The 18,713-nt window shown below is 37.4% G+C and overlaps 1 protein-coding gene and 3 pseudogenes across 2 annotated transcripts; all 4 read right to left on the bottom strand.

Annotated features, from left to right (window-relative positions):
* Window positions 1–579: 579 nt before the first annotated feature.
* Window positions 580–9,811, bottom strand: LOC148914498 (pentatricopeptide repeat-containing protein At4g32430, mitochondrial pseudogene; annotated as a pseudogene). The gene is made up of 4 exons (XR_016122648.1): window positions 9,808–9,811; window positions 7,230–7,665; window positions 2,865–4,933; window positions 580–992 (listed from the first exon to the last, which is right to left on the bottom strand). The product of XR_016122648.1 is annotated as a pentatricopeptide repeat-containing protein At4g32430, mitochondrial pseudogene (transcript).
* Window positions 9,812–9,842: 31 nt separating this feature from the next.
* LOC148914497 (pentatricopeptide repeat-containing protein At4g32430, mitochondrial pseudogene) lies at window positions 9,843–11,029 on the bottom strand (annotated as a pseudogene).
* A 1,730-nt stretch (window positions 11,030–12,759) lies between these two features.
* LOC103341147 (pentatricopeptide repeat-containing protein At4g32430, mitochondrial pseudogene) lies at window positions 12,760–14,503 on the bottom strand (annotated as a pseudogene).
* An 808-nt stretch (window positions 14,504–15,311) lies between these two features.
* Window positions 15,312–17,897, bottom strand: LOC103341148 (pentatricopeptide repeat-containing protein At4g32430, mitochondrial-like). The gene has a single exon (XM_008244631.3). The coding sequence runs from the start codon at window positions 17,761–17,763 to the stop codon at window positions 15,421–15,423; it is 2,343 nt and encodes a 780-aa protein (XP_008242853.3). The 5' UTR covers window positions 17,764–17,897; the 3' UTR covers window positions 15,312–15,420.
* Between the last annotated feature and the right edge of the window lie 816 nt (window positions 17,898–18,713).

Raw genomic sequence — 18,713 nt, 5'->3', positions numbered from 1 at the left:
CGTCTAGGCACCGCCTAGATCCGCCTAGGCCGCCAGAATCCGCCTAGGCCGCCCGATCCGCCGGACCTCCCAAGAGCAGCCTAGATCCGCCAAGGCCGCCTAACTACGAGTTCGAGTCTCTATCCGTGGCTACATGGCGTCCAATTTACGTATGTTTATGATTTTGCAACTTTTTTTGTTTGTGACTACCCTAATATAATTAAACCTTAAAATAATATATTTAATGGATATAGCCGAGCGGCTATACAATTTATTTAAGGAGAACAGCCGAACGGCTGTATCTTATAATATATTTTTAGAATAATATATTTAATGAGTATAGCCGTTCGGCTATACATTTAAAATATTACAGCCGACCGGCTATACCGTTAAAATAATATATTTAATGCTTACAGCCGCTCGGCAAGAATAAAAAATCAATATTCAATAAGGTATAGCCGGTCGGCAAGAATAAAAAATCAATTCTATTTATGAGAAATAATATATGTTAAACCCATAAATACAAAAACAAAAATAAGGATCCACCAACATTTTGTGGATCAAAGAATGTTGAATTTCATAGCATAAAATGGCTTGAATAAGAATTTTCTTTCTAAAATGTCTATATCGTAATTATAAACTGAACCCAATGACAATCTTTTTCTCATTACACTTGACAACCATGCTCTTCTACTTTGAGATACATCAATATATTCTCTGTATATGAAAAATTGGAAAACAGTCTAATGAGACAATGAAGAGAAGAGTTTTGAAATAAATTGAAGTGTTATCAGAGGTCATATGGCATTGATATATATATACGAACTATTTTAAATGAGATTTCAAACACTGTGTTAGATGAGAAGAAGCATCTCATTCTTACATATTTCATACCCACGTGCACATGAAATTCCCAATGTCAAGAGGGGAAAAAAGTGCAATACCTTTCTTGTATCTCGCAAGCATAGGAGATCCAACCTTTCATGAGGATGCTGGTTTGATAAAGAAGCAAGCTGCATCCAATCATACATTAATACCGGCAATCACAACCCACGATATACTCAATTTTAATAAAGAGAAATATAAAATTACCCAAAAGCTGAAACGCTCAGGATCTTGTAGTGAAGGCATCAGCGCTTCCACGCTGAGAAGTCTCTCAAGTCATCTTTGATCTATAAAGAGATACTATCATACATCAAAAGGGCACATCGGTATACTGAACACAAGAATAGGGGAAGAAACCATTCTTATGTACACTGGCATTACATATAGATTGAAAATTTTAATGGCTTGAATAAAGACAAATTGTCACAAGTAAATAAGATATGTTGATCTAGAGATAAAGATCCTCCCCAAATGTTCCAAGTAGAAGCTTCCTAAAGATGAAATCTGAATATGACAGACATTTCAGCGGAACAAAAGGTTTAACCTAATAAAACTAGTCTTTCATTTCCAACCATTACAACTGACCACCAAATTGAAACATTCAATCTCAGTCAGGCAGTAATATTCACCCAAAATAATAGAAAATCTGATTCCGGGTATTCTTAATGGTCATCCAAATACCTATTATAGAGGACTAAGAGATTTAACTTATAGAGATAACCCATTAAAAAAAAAAAAAAAGGTAATTCCGAGTTCATTCAATTCATGTCATTCCTGAGCATTTTACCTTGACGTGCTGCTCTTTTACACGCCCTACCCATAATCGAGCATACTCTGCTGCATTATTTGTCAATTCCTGCAACTGGACAGATATAGAAGTTAAACCATATAGGCGCAACCAATATGAGGGGGAAAAGCATGGAAGAACTTTGTCCTGCATCTTCCTACAGTGATGCAAGTTACACTTCAGGCTATTAATACATTAGCTACAGGGCCTTTTAGCAATGACATTATTAGACTTAATTCAGTGGCAACTATTATACATTTGAAGATTTACAACCAAATTCCATTAGGTCACGTGTCACATGTAAAATAAGATGTCTTATCCACAACACTTTAAGCTCTGCTTATTGTATCTCAAGTTTTGCCAATTGAAGTTGAAAACTACGCAACTTTGCATCTAGAAAAATATGTGACCAATTTATTAATAAAAAGTTTTAATATTATAAATAAATAAACTCAAAAGCATTGTTAAGCACCAGATCAAGTTTAACTCAAGCTTCTTAGTATTCTCTACAACAAAAAATCTAAAAATAAAAGATAAAAGAAAAGAGCACACTCCACTAGAGAGATTACAGCAAACCAAATTGTCATGAACTTACGTTTGCTCTCTCTCTAGACCCTTCTGGTGGATATATGTCCTGTACCCATACGGTACCTGAAGAGCACATCAAAAGACAAAAATATTGAACAAGAGCAATCACTAAAGATCAAATGAATGGCCAGACATCTCATAAGACAACTCACCCATCTTGGTCCCAAGATCGAATTATACGAAACCGTCATCATCAACTTTCAATCTGCATGAAATAGTATTATTATAAGTGTGTGAATGGATCATTAAAAAAAAACATCATAACTTCAAACAAAATACGTTCTGATATGGAAATATTTATCATAGATAAGCCTAATAGTAATTTGCAACCTCATGTGTATACATAAAGACAAAAAATAAAGGATAATTGTTCATTAAATGAAAAGTAGATCAGTTTTAGCATTCATAATGCATTAAAACAATGTAAACAGAGCGCAAAAGTACAGATTGAAGTAAAAGGCACTAGTATCTATCCTCTAAATAGAAACGTCCATCTGGAAGTGGTTCACACCTACATAAATAATAATTTTTTTCTTTGAAAGGAGGAAGCATGGTAGTGGAGTTTACAAATGACATTCTGCATACTAGAAAATTAAGAAGGAAAGGAGGAGGATGAAAGACCTACTTGGTAAGTTCCACTTCACAAGCAAAATCAGCTATTGAACATGTTGAAGAATCAATGATAACCTACAAAATTAAAAAAAAACAAGCCACAATCAGTGAAACTTATACTTTGGGTCAAACTCTATATACCTTAAGAAAGTTAAAAGGAAAAGAAAAGGACCAGTGACACTAATCTATCATTCCCATCCGACGGTTGCCTTCCATTATACTCCTTATCCGTTGTTTGAGTGACAAGGTACAAGCAAAAATCTATGAATATTCAACAAAAACAACAGAACACATGGACTGTAAAAAAGTACCAAGTAGGCATACAAAACTTGCCAGATAACATTTTCAACATAGTTATTTTGCAGCAAATGCACTTCTACGTTTAAATATTTTATGAATGTCATATGTGAAAAATACAAACTGCTAACCAACTTACCATAAGTCTATTCCGAGGTTCAAAAATGGGTATCGGAAACTTCTGAAATGGGAGGATACCATCCATTACAAAGAGTGGATCAAATCAACACCAAAGTTTGTCATTGTATCATTCTCCAACTTCCTTTCGGCAAATTCCTCTAGGAATTTCTTTTGTATAATGTCATTAAGTGTCACAATGGCAAAAACAAAAGGAAGATATTGAAGGTGTCAGAACTGAAGCAAACAATAATCTTGGTAAGCTCTGAAAGCGATAACACTAATTAAGCACAAAAAATTAGAAAGCACATATCATGCTGACAAACCTAAAATATCGGCTACTCTCTCTGCCGCAACAACGAAAACCCTGGCTGTCTCGGGATCTGACTCATCAATTCCTCTGCTTCCTCCAATTTCCCTGCATGTCCCAACATCTCCACCATACTTGAATAATGTTGAGGAGATGGTTCAATATGATAGTCTTTCACCATTGAATGAAAGACGTGACGGCCCATCTCCACCATTCCATTTCTGCTGCATGCTGCTCGTATAGAAAGAAATGTGACTGAATCAGGTCTTACCCCTTCTCTCTCCATCTCCTTGAACAATTCTATCACTGAGTCATAGTCTCCATGCCCAACATATGCAGATATTATTGCAGTCCAAGCAAACTGACTTGTATGAGGCGTCTCACTGAAAACTCTTTTGGAAACCCAAATGCTTCCTTGCTTTGCATACATATCTATAAGAGCACCTGCAATAATTAGGCCAGTCACTAATCCAAGTTTGATCGAGGAAGAGTGGCATCATTGGCCGTATTTCAGAGAAATATCATGAGCATCACCAATTGCACTCAAGACACTACCAAATGTGTAATTATTTGGCTTCGACTCCATGGTTGCTACCAAGTTTTTAGTGCATCTTGACACAGCCCTTTCTGAGCATACCCTGAAATCAAAGCATTCCATGATTTGATTTCTCTGCAGTTTAACTCCTCAAAAACTTTGATGGAGTCATGCATGGACTCAAACTTAGCATACATGGTGATCAAGCTGTTGCAAACATTATGCTTTGATAAAAAGCCAGTCTTTATGCAAAACCCCATGAATCATTCGCCTTCCTCCACCAACTTCCTAATTGATATAGCATGGATTAGTCCAACAAATGTAACATCATTTGGATATACACCATCCAATCTCATCTCATTAAATAGAGAGATGGCATCGTCTTCGTCTATTGAAATCATAGTTGGCCAAGACACTACGTTGCGATCATTCATGCATTGAAAGACTAATTTTGCATCTTCAGTAACCTCACACTTGGAATATGTCGAGATCAATACATTACAAACTGAAACATGATTTCCATATCCTGATTTAATTGTCAAGCCATGTATCTGTTTCCCAAGTTCTAAATTCATTTCATGACCGCAAGCTGAAACTGCACTAGTAAATGAGACATGATCTAACCCCATCACTTCTCCCACCATCTCAATAAAGACAAAAATCGCCTCAAGCCCATGATTTCCCTCTTGAGAGTAACCTGATTGTATTGCATTCCATGAAACCAGATCCTCATTCGCCATTTCATCAAACACATTCCTGGCTTCTACTAACCGCCTCTACCTCGAATACATACTTATAAAAAAACTTCACCATCTAAACCAGACTTAAATATAAGAGAATGCAGTTGTAATCCAAATAGAAAATCTTCATGATCCGCACAAAAAGCAAGAATCGTAGTTTAAGTCACTGGATAAAAAACAACTCCATTAAAATTCATCCTAAGAGCAAAATTCAATGCACCCTCGCTTGTTCGAAACCCTGAAAGAATAGTATTCTAAGAAACTATATCAGTATAGCACAGTCTCAAAGATAAGTAAGGGACCATCAAACTGGCCAGCTTTGGCCTAGACCCACCCAGGAAACCTAGCCGCCGCCTAGACACACCAGACCCGCCTAGACCCGCCCAGGCGGCCTAGGGGCCGCCTAGACCCGCCCAGGCCGCCTAGGAGCCGCCTAGATCCGCCCAGGCCGCCTAGGAGCCGCCTAACTCCCTTATAGCATCAGAGTTGTTATCTTAGTGGAGATTTCAATAGCTGAATGAAATTTGATGGCTTTCGTAGAGAGAGTCCAATCCAATCCAATCAACGGAGCAGCCGAAATGAAAGAAAAAAAAATCGAAGCTTGAGTTGAGAGGGAGAGAGAGAGGCTCAAGACCGAGTCTTTGAAGCTTGGGAAGGGCTTATGGAGAAGCAAAATGGCTATGGGTGCGAGTGCCGCGTATAGTACCTTAAAATATTCGAATACATTCACAGCGTATAGCCGAACGGCTATACCGTCACAATACTAGATTTAAATAGTCTAGCCGCGCGGCTATACGCTAAAATAATCGAACGTATAGCCGGACGGCTATACTGTCAAAATAATACATTTAAATAGTATAACCGATCGGCTATATATTGAAATATTCGAATATATTCAAAGGGTATCGCCGCGCGGGTATACCGTCAAAATAATATATTTAAATAGTATAGCCGCACGGCTATAGTGAACTTGCATTTTGCTCTATTATTGCTTTCTCTTCTGGTTGTTTCCATGACTCACCAGATCTTGATGGTTAATTTTCACTCATTTATATGACCCTTTTGTATATGCAACCTTTCTTTTTCCTTTTTATTATAAACGTTAATTACAAGAAGATTATAGGTGGTGATGGGCAAAGGGAACCCATACATGACCTTTTGTTATCGTTCACATCAAAACTTCATTTGTATGTTGCCTCAAGATGAATTTCCTTTTTTTTCTTTTTTTTTTTAAATTTGGCTACATAACTTCTTAACAATCATGAGTTACTTTTGAAGTTTTACATGTACAGATTCAAGCCTTCAAAGTGAGGGCCTTGAGAAGGAGTCCATTCTCAAAATTTTCAACTCTAATCCTAGACATTTTGCCATTCTACATTATCTCCCCAGACGCTGGGTGGGATGTATCACCTGATGAAAACCCATGCAGATACAAGGAACCATCAGCATCACCAGTATCCACCCAACTATATCCCAGTCCCCTTTCTCAGCATACAAAAAGATCATTTTCGTAATCTATATACTGATCAGGCATATGTATTAAATTATAGGTATTGGTTTGTACCTACCAGCACATTGGCATGGGGTGTAAACCTTCTAGGTCATCATCTGGTCATTATTAAGGTAAGGCAAAATTTGTGCGGTATCTTTTTCATTTGGTTCCTATATTCACAAAGGTTTCTAGCATGAATATATTGCAGCAGCTGTTCTTCAGGACAAATTTACGTAAGTGTTGATTCTCTTGCAGTTGCAGGGAACATAATATTATGATGGGAAAACAAAGAGATATGTTGATTTTCCAATATCAATCACAGATATGTTGCAAATGATGGTTTTGGCCACATATGACTGTATAGAATAAAAAATGGAAAAAAAAAATGTGAAACAGATTACATGCTTTTCTCCTTTTATAATCAACAGTTGCTCAGATTCTACAAGAAATATGGGAGTAGACGTCCATCACAATCCGCCGGCGCCTAACAAATCATATTACTTTCTGAATATTTGCCTCAAATACTAGGAATCAGGTTGTTTGGGGTTTTGAATATCAGAAAATCTAATAAAGTCAATAGATGAAGTCTTGCAGTCCTATATCTAATCAATAAACCATTTTCCTTTTTATTTTTTCAATACTCTACACCTATCTTTTTTTTGCTGTTAAAGTTCAGAACGCCTATCATTTTCATTGCTGCTGTGACAATGATCCTCTTGTACTTAAATGCGACGAAGACACAAGTTAAAAGCCTTCGGTTTTTATTATTTTGTGTCCTTAGTATTTGATTTATTGAGCTTGTACAAAATCTTACATGAGCATAGTTTTCTACAGATGTTTAATCCAGCTTAGTATTTGATTTATTGAGCTTCTATTAACCGCCTCACCATCTAAACCAGACTTAAATATAAGAGAATGTAGTTGTAATCCAAATAGAAAATCTTCATGATCCGTACAAAAAGCAAGAATCGTAGTATAAGTCACTGGATCAAAAACAACTCCATTAAAATTCATCCAAAGAGCAAAATTCAATGCACCCTCACTTGTTCGAAACCCTGAAAGAATAGTATTCTATGAAACTATATCAGTATAGCAGAGTCTCAAAGATAAGTGAGGGACCATCAAACTGGCCAGCTTTGGTGTACACACTCATCAAAGAATTTGAAACCGTAGTATACGAAGAAAACCTAGAAGAAACTGCAAACCTGTGAATTTGGCATCCGGGTTTGGGGTCCCCTTGACAGGCCTTGATAGCAAGGGTAACGGTATTTTCATCGATGTTATTAGAATATTCGAATATATTCGAAGCGTATAGCCGCACGGCTATACCGTTAAAATAATATATTTAAATAGTATAGCCGACCGGCTATACGATTTAAATATACAATTTTGTCATGTTATTTTAAAATACCACTTTAACTAATTAGGATAGAGTTATTTCTTCAAGTATTTTTTTATACCAGTGATATTTGGGAATGAGAATTTAAAATCTTTCTGACACCTCTCATTCTAATGAATTCCAGCTATTAGTCCATTAGGCCAAAATAAAAAATGGATTTTATTTATAAGAAATAATGCAACTTAAACCCATAAATACAACAACAAAAAATAGGGGTTTGCCAACATTTTGGGAATAAAAGAATCTTGAATTTCATAGTATAAAATTGGCTTGTGTAAGAATTTACTTTCTAAAATGTATCCATCATAATTATGAACTAAACTCAATGACAGCCTTTTTCTCATTGCACTTGACAACCTTGCTCTTTTGCTATGAGATATATCAGTTCACGTTGTATTCTCTGTGGATGAAAAATTGGATACAAATAGTCTAATGAGACAACGAAGAGAAGAGTTTTGAAATAAATTGAATGTATCCGAGGTCATATGGCATTGATATATATACGAACTATTCTAAATGAGATTTCAAACGTGTTAGATGAGAAGTAGCATCTCAATCTTACATATACTATAACCATGTGCACCTGAAATTCTCAATATTAAGAGGGGAGAAAAGTGCAATACCACCCTTGTATCTCGCAAGCATAGGAGATCCAAACTTTTAGGAGGACGCCGGTTTGATAAAGAAGCAAGTTGCATCCAATCATACATTAATACTGGCAATCACAACCCACAATATACTCAATTTTAATAAAGAGAAATATAAAGTTACCAAGAAGCTGAAATGCTCAGGATCTTATAGTGAAGGCATCAACGCTTCCACGCCGAGAAGTCTCTCAAGTCGTCTTCGATATGTAAAGAGATACTATCATACATAGGGCACATAGGTATACTGAACACAAGAATAGGGAAAGAAACCGTTCTTATGTACACTGGCATTACATATAAATAAGATATGTTGATCTAGAGATAAAGATCCTCCCCAAAATGTTCCAAGCAGAAGCTTCGTAAAGATGAAATATGAATATGACAAACATTTCAATGGAACAAAAGGTATAACCTAATAAAACTAATCTTTTATTTCCAACCATTACATTTGACCACCAAATTCAAACATGCAATCTCAGTCCAGCAGTAATATTCACGCAAAATAATGGAAGATCTGATTCAGGATATTCTTATAGGTCATCCATATACCTATTATAAAGTACTAAGAGATTTAACTTATGGAGATAACCCATTTAAAAACAAACAAAAAAGAAGGTAAATTCTGAGTTCATTCAGTTGATGTCATTCTTGAGCATTTTGCCTTGACCTGCTGCTCTTTTACCCCGCCCTATCCATAACCGAGCATACTCTGCTGCATTATTTGTCAATTCCTGCAACTGGATAGGTATTGAAGTTAAGCCATATAGGCGCAACCAATATGAGGGGGAAAAACATGGAAGAACTTTGTCCTTCATCTTCCTACAGTGATGCATGTTACACTTCAGGCTATTAATACATTAGCTACAGGGCCTTTTAGCAATGACATTATTAGACTTAATTCAGTGACAACTATAATACATTTGAAGATATACAACCAAATTCCATTAGGTCACTTGTCACATGTAAAATAAGATGCCTCATCCACAACACTTTAAGCTCTGATTATTGCATCTCAAGTTTTGCCAATTGAAGTTGAAAACTACGCAACTTTGCATCTAGAAAAATGTGTGACCAATTTATTAATATTAAAAATAATAATTAAAAAAAAAAAACTCAAAAGCATTGTTAAGCACCAGATCAAGTTTAACTCAAGCTTCTTACTATTCTCTACAACAAAAATTTTAAAATAAAATACAAAAGAAAAGAGCACACTCCAATAGAGAGATTACATTACAATAGAGAGATTACAACAAACCAAATTGTCATGAACTTACGTCTGCTCTCTCTCTAGACCCTTCTGGTGGATATATGTCCTGTACCGATACGGTACTTGAAGAGCACATCAAAAGACAAAAATATTGAACAAGAGCAGTAACTAAAGATCAAATGAATGGCTAGACATCTCATAAGACAACTCACCCATCTTGGTCCCAAGATCAAATTATACGAAACCGTCAGCAACTTTCAAGAAGAGCACCTGCGACAATTGGGCCAGTCACTAATCCAAGTTTGATCGAGGAAGAGTGGCATCATTGGCCATATTTCAGAGAAATATCATGAGCATCACCAATTGCACTCAAGACACTACCAAATGTGAAATTGTTTGGCTTCGACTCCATAGTTGCTCCCAAGAATGTTTTTAGTGCATTTTGACACAGCCCGTTCTGAGCATACCCGGAAATCAAAGCATTCCACGATATGATTTCTCTGCAGTTCAACTCCTCAAAAACTTTGATGGAGTCATGCATGGAATCAAACTTAGCATACATGGTGATCAAGCTGTTGCAAACATTATGCTTTGATAAAAAGCCAGTCTTTATGCAAAACCCATGAATCATTTCGCCATGACTTCCATATCCTCACACTTTGAATATGTCGAGAAAAATACATTACAAACTGAAACATGACTTCCATATCCTGATTTAATTGTCAAGCCATGTATCTGTTTCCCAAGTTCTAAATTCATTTCATGACCGCAAGCTGAAACTGCAAAAGTAAATGAGACATGATCTAACCCCATCCCTTCTCCCACCATCTCAATAAAGACAAAAATCGCCTCAAGCCCATGATTTCCCTCTTGAGAGTAACCTGATAGTATTGCATTCCATGAAACCAGATCCTCATTCGCCATTTCATCAAACACATTCCTAGCTTTTACTAACCACCTCTACCTCGAATACATACTTATAAAAAAACTTCACCATCTAAACCAGACTTAAATATAAGAGAATGTAGTTGTAATCCAAATAGAAAATCTTCATGATCCGCACAAAAAGCAAGAATCGTAGTTTAAGTCACTGGATAAAAGACAACTCCATTAAAATTCATCCTAAGAGCAAAATTCAATGCACCCTCACTTGTTCGAAACCCCGAAAGAATAGTATTCTAAGAAACTATATCAGTATAGCACAGTCTCAAAGATAAGTAAGGGACCATCAAACTGGCCAGCTTTGGTGTATACACTCATCAAAGAATTTGAAACCGTAGTATATGAAGAAAACCCAGAAGAAACTGCAAACCCGTGAATTTGGCATCCGGGTTTGGGGTCCCCTTGACAGGCCTTGATAGCAAGGGTAACGGTATTTTCATCATTGTTATGAGACAAATGTAGTTGAAGTTGCTGACAGAACATGTCAAGGGCTCTAAGGGTAACGGTAACTTCATCGTGTTCGTTTCTCTGTCTCTTCATTTCACTCGTGCACCACATTCCTCTGCGAGTTCCAACTTCGTCTGTCTTCATTTGGAACAAAATGGAGGCTGCCAGACCCGCCCAGGAAACCTAGGCGCCGCCTAGACCCACCAGAGCAGCCTAGAACAGCCCAGGCAGCCTAGGCGCCGCCTAGACCCACCCAGACCGCCTAGGGGCCGCCTAGACCCGCCTAACTCCCTTATAGCATCAGAGTTGTTATCTTAGTGGAGATTTCAATAGCTGAATGACATTTGATGGTTTTCATAGAGAGAGTCCAATCCAATCCAATCCAATCCAATCAACGGAGCAGCCGAAATAAAAGAACAAAAATCGAAGCTTGAGTTGAGAGGGAGAGAGAGAGGCTCAAGACCGAGTCTTTAAAGCTTGGAAGCGCTTATGGAGAAGCAAAATGGCTGTGGGTGCGAGTGCCGCGTATAGCCGATCGGCTATAACTCAAAATATTTGCATACATTCGCAGCGTATAGCCGGACGGCTATACCGTTAAAATAATACATTTAAATAGTATAGCCGACCGGCTATACCTTAAAATATTCGAATACATTTACAGAATATAGCCGTACGGCTACACCGTCAAAATAATACATTTAAATAGTATAGCCGATCGGCTATACCTTCAAAATAATATATTGAAATAGTAAAGCCGCTCGGCTATATATAACTTGCATTTTGCTCTATTATTATTGCTTTGTCTTCTGGTTGTTTCCATGACTCACCAGATCTTGATGATTAATTTTCACTCATTTATATCCTTTTGTATATGCAACCTTTCTTTTTTTTTATTTTATTATAAACGTTAAACAAGAATATTATAGGCACTGGCGGACGAAATTTTTAGCAAAGGTGCAATATTGACTAAGTATGAAAATGGTTTTGAATAATCATTTTCTCAAGATAATTTTTGGCGGCTTTTATTCCTTATACATCAAATAAGAAAACTTGATTTTATGGGATTTTAGTATGAAGTATATATTGACTTAATGAGCTATCATTTTTAGCCTAAATCGTATTTTGCACTAAAACCAATTTTCATATTTTTATTTGGTGAATTTGATTTTCTAGTATTTTATTTGAATCCAAATGTACTTCCTTATTTACATTGTAAACTTAAGTAAATGGAGTAATATAAAAATAAATAACAGTAAAAAGACAAAGACATTTACTTAAATGTTGAAAATGGAAATAAGGTCATTTGTACACCAGTTGAGCAAAGGGGCGATTTGAAGCACCTACAATGGTTTTTCCGGCTCAAGGAGGTGCATCTGCACCTCCTTGCGCCTTAATAGATCCGCCCCTGATTATAGGTGGTGATGGGCAAAGGGAACCCATACATGACCTTTTGTTATCGTTTACATCAAAATTTCATTTGTATGTTACCTCAAGATGAATTTCGTTTTTTTATTTTTATTTTTAGAAATTTGGCTACAGAACTTCTGAACAATCATGAGTTACTTTTGAAGTTTTACATGCACGGATTCAAGCCTTCAAAATGCGGGGCCTTGAGAAGGAGTCCCTTTTCAGATGATTCTGTTCCCTGCAAGAGAATCAACACTTACGTAAATTGTCCTGAAGAACAGCTGCTGCAATATATTCCTGCTAGAAACTTTTGTAAATATAGGAACCAAATGAAAAAGATACCGCACAAATTTTGCCTTACCTTAATACTAAAGAAGAGCACCTGCGATAATTGGGCCAGTCACTAATCCAAGTTTGATCAAGGAAGAGTGGCATCATTGGCCATATTTCAAAGAAATATCATGAGCATCACCAGTTGCACTCAAGACACTACCAAATGTGAAATTGTTTGGCTTTGACTCCGTAGTTGCTACCAAGAATGTTTTTATAGTGCATCTTGACACAACCCGTTCTGAGCATACCCGGAAATCAAAGCATTCCACGATATGATTTCCCTGCAGTTTAACTGCTCAAAAACTTTGATGGAGTCATGCATGGACTCAAACTTAGCATACATGGTAATCAAGCTGTTGCAAACATTATGCTTTGATAAAAAGCCAGTCTTTATGCAAAACCCATGAATCATTTCGCCTTCCTCCACCAACTTCCTAATTGATATAGCATGGATTAGTCCAACAAATGTAACATCATTTGGATATACTCCATCCAATCTCATCTCATTAAATAGAGAGATGGCATCTTCTTCGTCTATTGAAATCATAGTTGTCCAAGACACTACGTTGCGATCATTCATGCACTGCAAGATTAATTTTGCATCTTCAGTAACCTCACACTTTGAATATGTCGAGATCAATACATTACAAACTGAAACATGACTTCCATATCCTGATTTAATTGTCAAGCCATGTATCTGTTTCACAAGTTCTAAATTCATTTCATGACCGTGAAACTGCACTAGTAAATGAGACATGATCTAACCCCATCCCTTCTCCCACCATCTCAACAAAGACAAAAATGGCCTCAAGCCAATGAATTCCCTCTTGAGAGTAACCTGATAGTATTGCATTCCATGAAACCAGATCCTCATTCGCCATTTCATCAAACACATTCTATTAACCACCTCTACCTCGAATACGTACTTGTAAAAAAACTACACCATCTAAACCTGACTTAAATATAAGAGAATGCAGTTGTAATCCAAATTGAAAATCTTCATGATCCGTACAAAAAGCAAGAATCATAGTATAAGTCACTGGATCAAAAACAACTCCATTAAAATTCATCCAAAGAGCTGACACAGCATAAGCAACACAGGTTTCAAATGAAAACCTTGAGTAACAAGAAATCTGGATTCCACCAGAAATTAAGAGTAATTCTCTTTGGATAAGTTTATTAAAATCTGAGATGATGAAAAACGTTCACTAAATCTGTCTAAATACACATCTCTCAACCCTTGAACTGCTATGCGAGTTATTACATTAAAACTGAAAACAGAATTTATTCCGAAAATTAACTACGAAACTTTGAATGCATTTTTGGAAGGCCAAACGACCTCAGGATGCCAAAATCCACCATACATCACAGCAAAGCTGTGAGTTTGACTCGTGGCATCGTTCCTTTTCCGAAATGGTATTTTGCGTCCTAATCAAATCTCAGACGACAAATCTGCAAATTCCCCCTATGTCCTTTTTCTAGCTCAACCGCGATAAAATCTACCATTTGTTCTACATCAAGAGCAAAATTCAACGCACCCTCACTTGTTCGAAACCCCTAAAGAACAGTATTCTAAGAAACTATATTAGTATAGCACAGTCTCAAAGATAAGTAAGGGACCATCAAACTTTTGGTGTACACGCTCATCAAAGAATTTGAAACCGTAGTATCTAAGCAAACCCAGAAACGCAAACCCGTGAATTTGGCATCCGGGTTTGGGGTCCTATGAGCCTTGATAGCAAGAAACAGATTTTCATCGATGTTATGAGACAAATGCATTGAAGTTGCTTATAGAACATGTCAAGGGCTCTAAGGTAGTAACTTCATCGTGTTCGTTTCTCTTCATTTCACTCGCACCACATTCCTCTGCGAGTGCAAACTTGTCTTCATTTGGAACAAAATGGGCGGCGACCGAAACCTAGGCGCCGCCTAGACACACCAAAGCTAGATTGGCGGGCATCCTAGGAGCGCCTAGATCCGCCAGCCGCCTAACTCCCTTATAGCATCGAGTTGTTATCTTAGTGGAGATTTCAATAGCTAAATGTCATTTGATCGTTTTAGAGAGAGTTCAATCCAATCCAATCAACGGAGCAAAATGAAAGAAAAAATCAAGCTTGAGTTGAGAGGAGAGAGAGAGCTTAAGACCGAGTCTTTGAAGCTTGGGCGCTTATGGAGAAGCAAAATGGTCGTGGCTGCAAGTGCGCGTATAGCCGCTCGGCTATATACGAGTGTATAGCCGCACGGCTATACTACATTTAAATAGTATAGCCGCGTCTATACCTTTAAAATATTCGGATACATTCAAAGAGTATAGCCGGCGGCTATACCTTCAAAATAATATATTTAAATAGTATAGCCGCTCGGCTATATATAAGCTCTATTATTATTGCTTTGTCTTCTGGTTGTTTCCATGACTCACCAGATCTTGATGGTTAATTTTCACTCATTTATATCCTTTTGTATATGCAACCTTTCTTTTTTCTTTTTATTATAAACGTTAAACTAGAAGATTATAGGTGGTGATAGGCAAAGAGAACCCATACATGACCTTTTGTTATCGTTCACATCAAAACTTCATTTGTATGTTACCTCAAGATGAAATTCCTTTTTTTATTTTTATTTTTAGAAATTTGGCTACATCACTTCTTAACAATCATGAGTTATTTTTGAAGCTTTACATGTACAGATTCAAGCCTTCAAAGTGAGGGCCTTGAGAAGGAGTCCATTTTCAGTGATTTTGTCTCCCACATGTTCTCTCTCAAAATTTTCATATCTAATCCTAGACATTTTGCCATTCTACATATCTCCCCAGACTGTGGGTGGGATGTATCACCAGATGAAAACCCATGCAGATACAAGGAACCATCAGCATCACCAGTATCCACCCAACTATATCCCACTTCCTTTCTCACTCCTTTATCTCTCATCCCTTTCCTAACTTTTGCTACCATTTCCCAGTCCCCTTTCTCAGCATACAAGTTGGACATCAACACAAAAGAACCTGATTCCATTGGTTCCAATCTCATCAATGTATCGGCTACTCTCTCCGCCATCTCCACATTCCCATGGATCCTGCAAGCCCCAAGCAGGCTTTGCAACAATGAAAACCCTGGCTGTCCCGGGATCTGACTCATCAATTCCTCTGCTTCCTCCAATTTCCCTGCCCGTCCCAACATGTCTACCATACTTGAATAATGTTGAGGAGATGGTTCAATATGATAGTCTTTCACCATTGAGTGAAAGAGGTGACGGCCCATCTCCACCATTCCCTTTCTGCCGCATGCTGTTAGTATAGAAAGAAATGTGACTGAATCAGGTCTTACCCCTTCTTTCTCCATCTCCTTGAACAATTCTATCACCGAGTCATAGTCTCCATGCCCAGCATACGCAGATATTATTGCAGTCCAAGCAAACTGACTTTTATGAGGCGTCTCACTGAAAACTCTTTTGGACTCACAAATGCTTCCTCGCTTTGCATACATATCAAGAAGAGCACCTGCGATAATTGGGTCAGTCACTAATCCAAGTTTGATCAAGGAAGAGTGGCATCGTTGGCCAAATTTCAGAGAAATATCCTGAGCATCACCAATTGCACTCAAGACACTACCAAATGTGTAATTGTTTGGCTTCGACTCCATAGTTGCTACCAAGAATGTTTTTAGTGCATCTTGACACAACCTGTTCTGAGCAAACCCTGAAATCAAAGCATTCCACGATATGATTTCTCTGCTGTTTAACTCCTCAAAAACTTTGATGGAGTCATGCATGGACTCGAACTTAGCATACATGGTAATCAAGCTGTTGCAAACATTATGCTTTGATAAAAAGCCAGTCTTTATGCAAAACCCATGCATCATTTCGCCTTCCTCCACCAACTTCCTAATTGATATAGCATGGATTAGTCCAACAAATGTAACATCATTTGGATATACTCCATCCAATCTCATCTCATTAAATAGAGAGATGGCACCTTCTTCGTCTATAGAAATCATAGTCGTCCAAGACACTACGTTGCGATCATTCATGCAATGAAAGACTAATTTTGCATCTTCAGTAACCTCACACTTTGAATATGTCGAGATCAATACATTACAAACTGAAACATGACTTCCATATCCTGATTTAATTGTCAAGCCATGTATCTGTTTCCCAAGTTCTAAATTCATTTCATGACCACAAGCTGAAACTGCACTAGTAAATGAGACATGATCTAACCCCACCCCTTCTCTCACCATCTCAATAAAGACAAAAATCGCTTCAAGCCCATGATTTCCCTCTTGAGAGTAACCTGATAGTATTGCATTCCATGAAACCAGATCCTTATTCGCCATTTCATCAAACACACTCCTAGCTTCTATTAACCGTCTCCACCTCGAATACATACTTATAAGTGCATTTCCAACAAAAACTTCACCATCTAAACCAGACCTAAATATAAGAGAATGCAGTTGTAATCCAAATAGAAAATCTTCATGATCCGCACAAAAAGCAAGAACCGTAGTATAAGTCACTGGATCAAAAACAACTCCATTAAAATTCATCCTAAGCGCAAAATTCAATGCACCCTCACTTGTTCGAAATCCCGAAAGAATAGTATTCCAAGAAACTATATCAGTATAACACATAGTTTCAAAGATAAGTAAGGCACCATCAAGCTGCCCAGCTTTAGTGTACATACTCATCAAAGAATTTGAAACCGTAGTATACAAAGCAAATCCAGAAGAAACTGCAAACCCGTGAATTTGGCATCCAGATTTAGGGTCCCCTTGACAGGCCTTGACAGCAAGGGTAACGGTAACTTCATCGATGTTATGAGACAAATGTAGTTGAAGTTGCTTACAGAACATGTCAAGGGCTCTAAGTGGAAGGTTTCTGTGCAAGTAGTTGAGCATAGAGCGGTTAGTTGAGGCTGCATTTGGTTGGGGATTTTGGTCGAACGGTTGGTGCTCATGTCTGAATGAATGGAAGTAAGAGCAGCTAGCATACCGTTGCTTGGGTATTCGTTGGAGGGTTTTGAAATTCAGTTGGCGGATAATCATGAGAAACGAACAAAACGCCGATTGTAATCAGAAAATAGCATGAGGCAGAGAGGAGAACGCGCCTTAAACCCTCTGAAAGCCAAAACCCTGGCTTTTGTTTCTTTGGGTTTTCTTTTAAGAAATAAAGCATGGGCTTTTTGTTTGTAGTAAGATGTATGCATAAAATGGGCTTATAAATGATTTGGTAGTCACCCAAAAAAAAACGATTTGGTAGTCCATTAGGATCTGCCTTGCCCATCCTCACACCATACCCAATGATTGGGCTTAAATAAACCTCAAAATATACATCAAAATTAGGATTGGAATGCATGATTGTTAGGTTATTAAGATTGAGCCAGTGGTCCCACTTGGCATTGGCAAATATTAAGAGTCTTGACTTACATAGTAGAGGTTTTACGTTCAAACTTCCACAACATCAGTTGTGTGTATGAGAAAAAAGATTGAAGATTATCGCCTACCTGTGGGATGTATACTAAATATGAAACGCGAGCAGAGCAGCTACTTATAAATAAATATTTTGTAGTTGTTGGCATGAAACTGAAGGCAAGGCAGAGTTGGTACAAATTCATCAAGCTGCAAACATTAATCCCACCTGGCATTGGCAGTATATATACTTCAAAATGAATGAATGAGGACGGGCTGAGAGTTGTATACAAATAGATATGCTAGTGTAGGGACAAACAGACTGGTATATTGTGGATAATGGGCCCTGCAACACGCATTTGGTTCCTAACACACACAATAATGTTGCACTATATTATTTTATATTAAATTTTCTCTTCTTCATCATCATTGCTCATGGGGAACAATACTTCTTTGGCAGGAAGAAAACTTGTATGTCATGATTCATGAGAATATCACTGTTTTGCTATTTCTTATTGATCACATTCTGCTACTTGCGATAACTGTTTTACATTACAAAATGCGATAAATTGAGGACCCCGTGATGA

This window comes from Prunus mume, linkage group LG8 (assembly GCF_029339155.1).
Source record: "Prunus mume cultivar Tortuosa linkage group LG8, ASM2933915v1, whole genome shotgun sequence".
In the NCBI taxonomy this organism is placed as follows: domain Eukaryota; kingdom Viridiplantae; phylum Streptophyta; class Magnoliopsida; order Rosales; family Rosaceae; genus Prunus; species Prunus mume.
The sequence above is the reverse complement of the archived record's forward strand: the minus strand, read 5'-3'. Positions and strand labels throughout refer to the sequence as shown.

Coding starts and splice junctions, on each gene's coding strand:
- LOC103341148 (XM_008244631.3), bottom strand. CDS start 17,763: ATGATTATCCGCCAACTGAATTTCAAAACCCTCCAACGAATACCCAAG.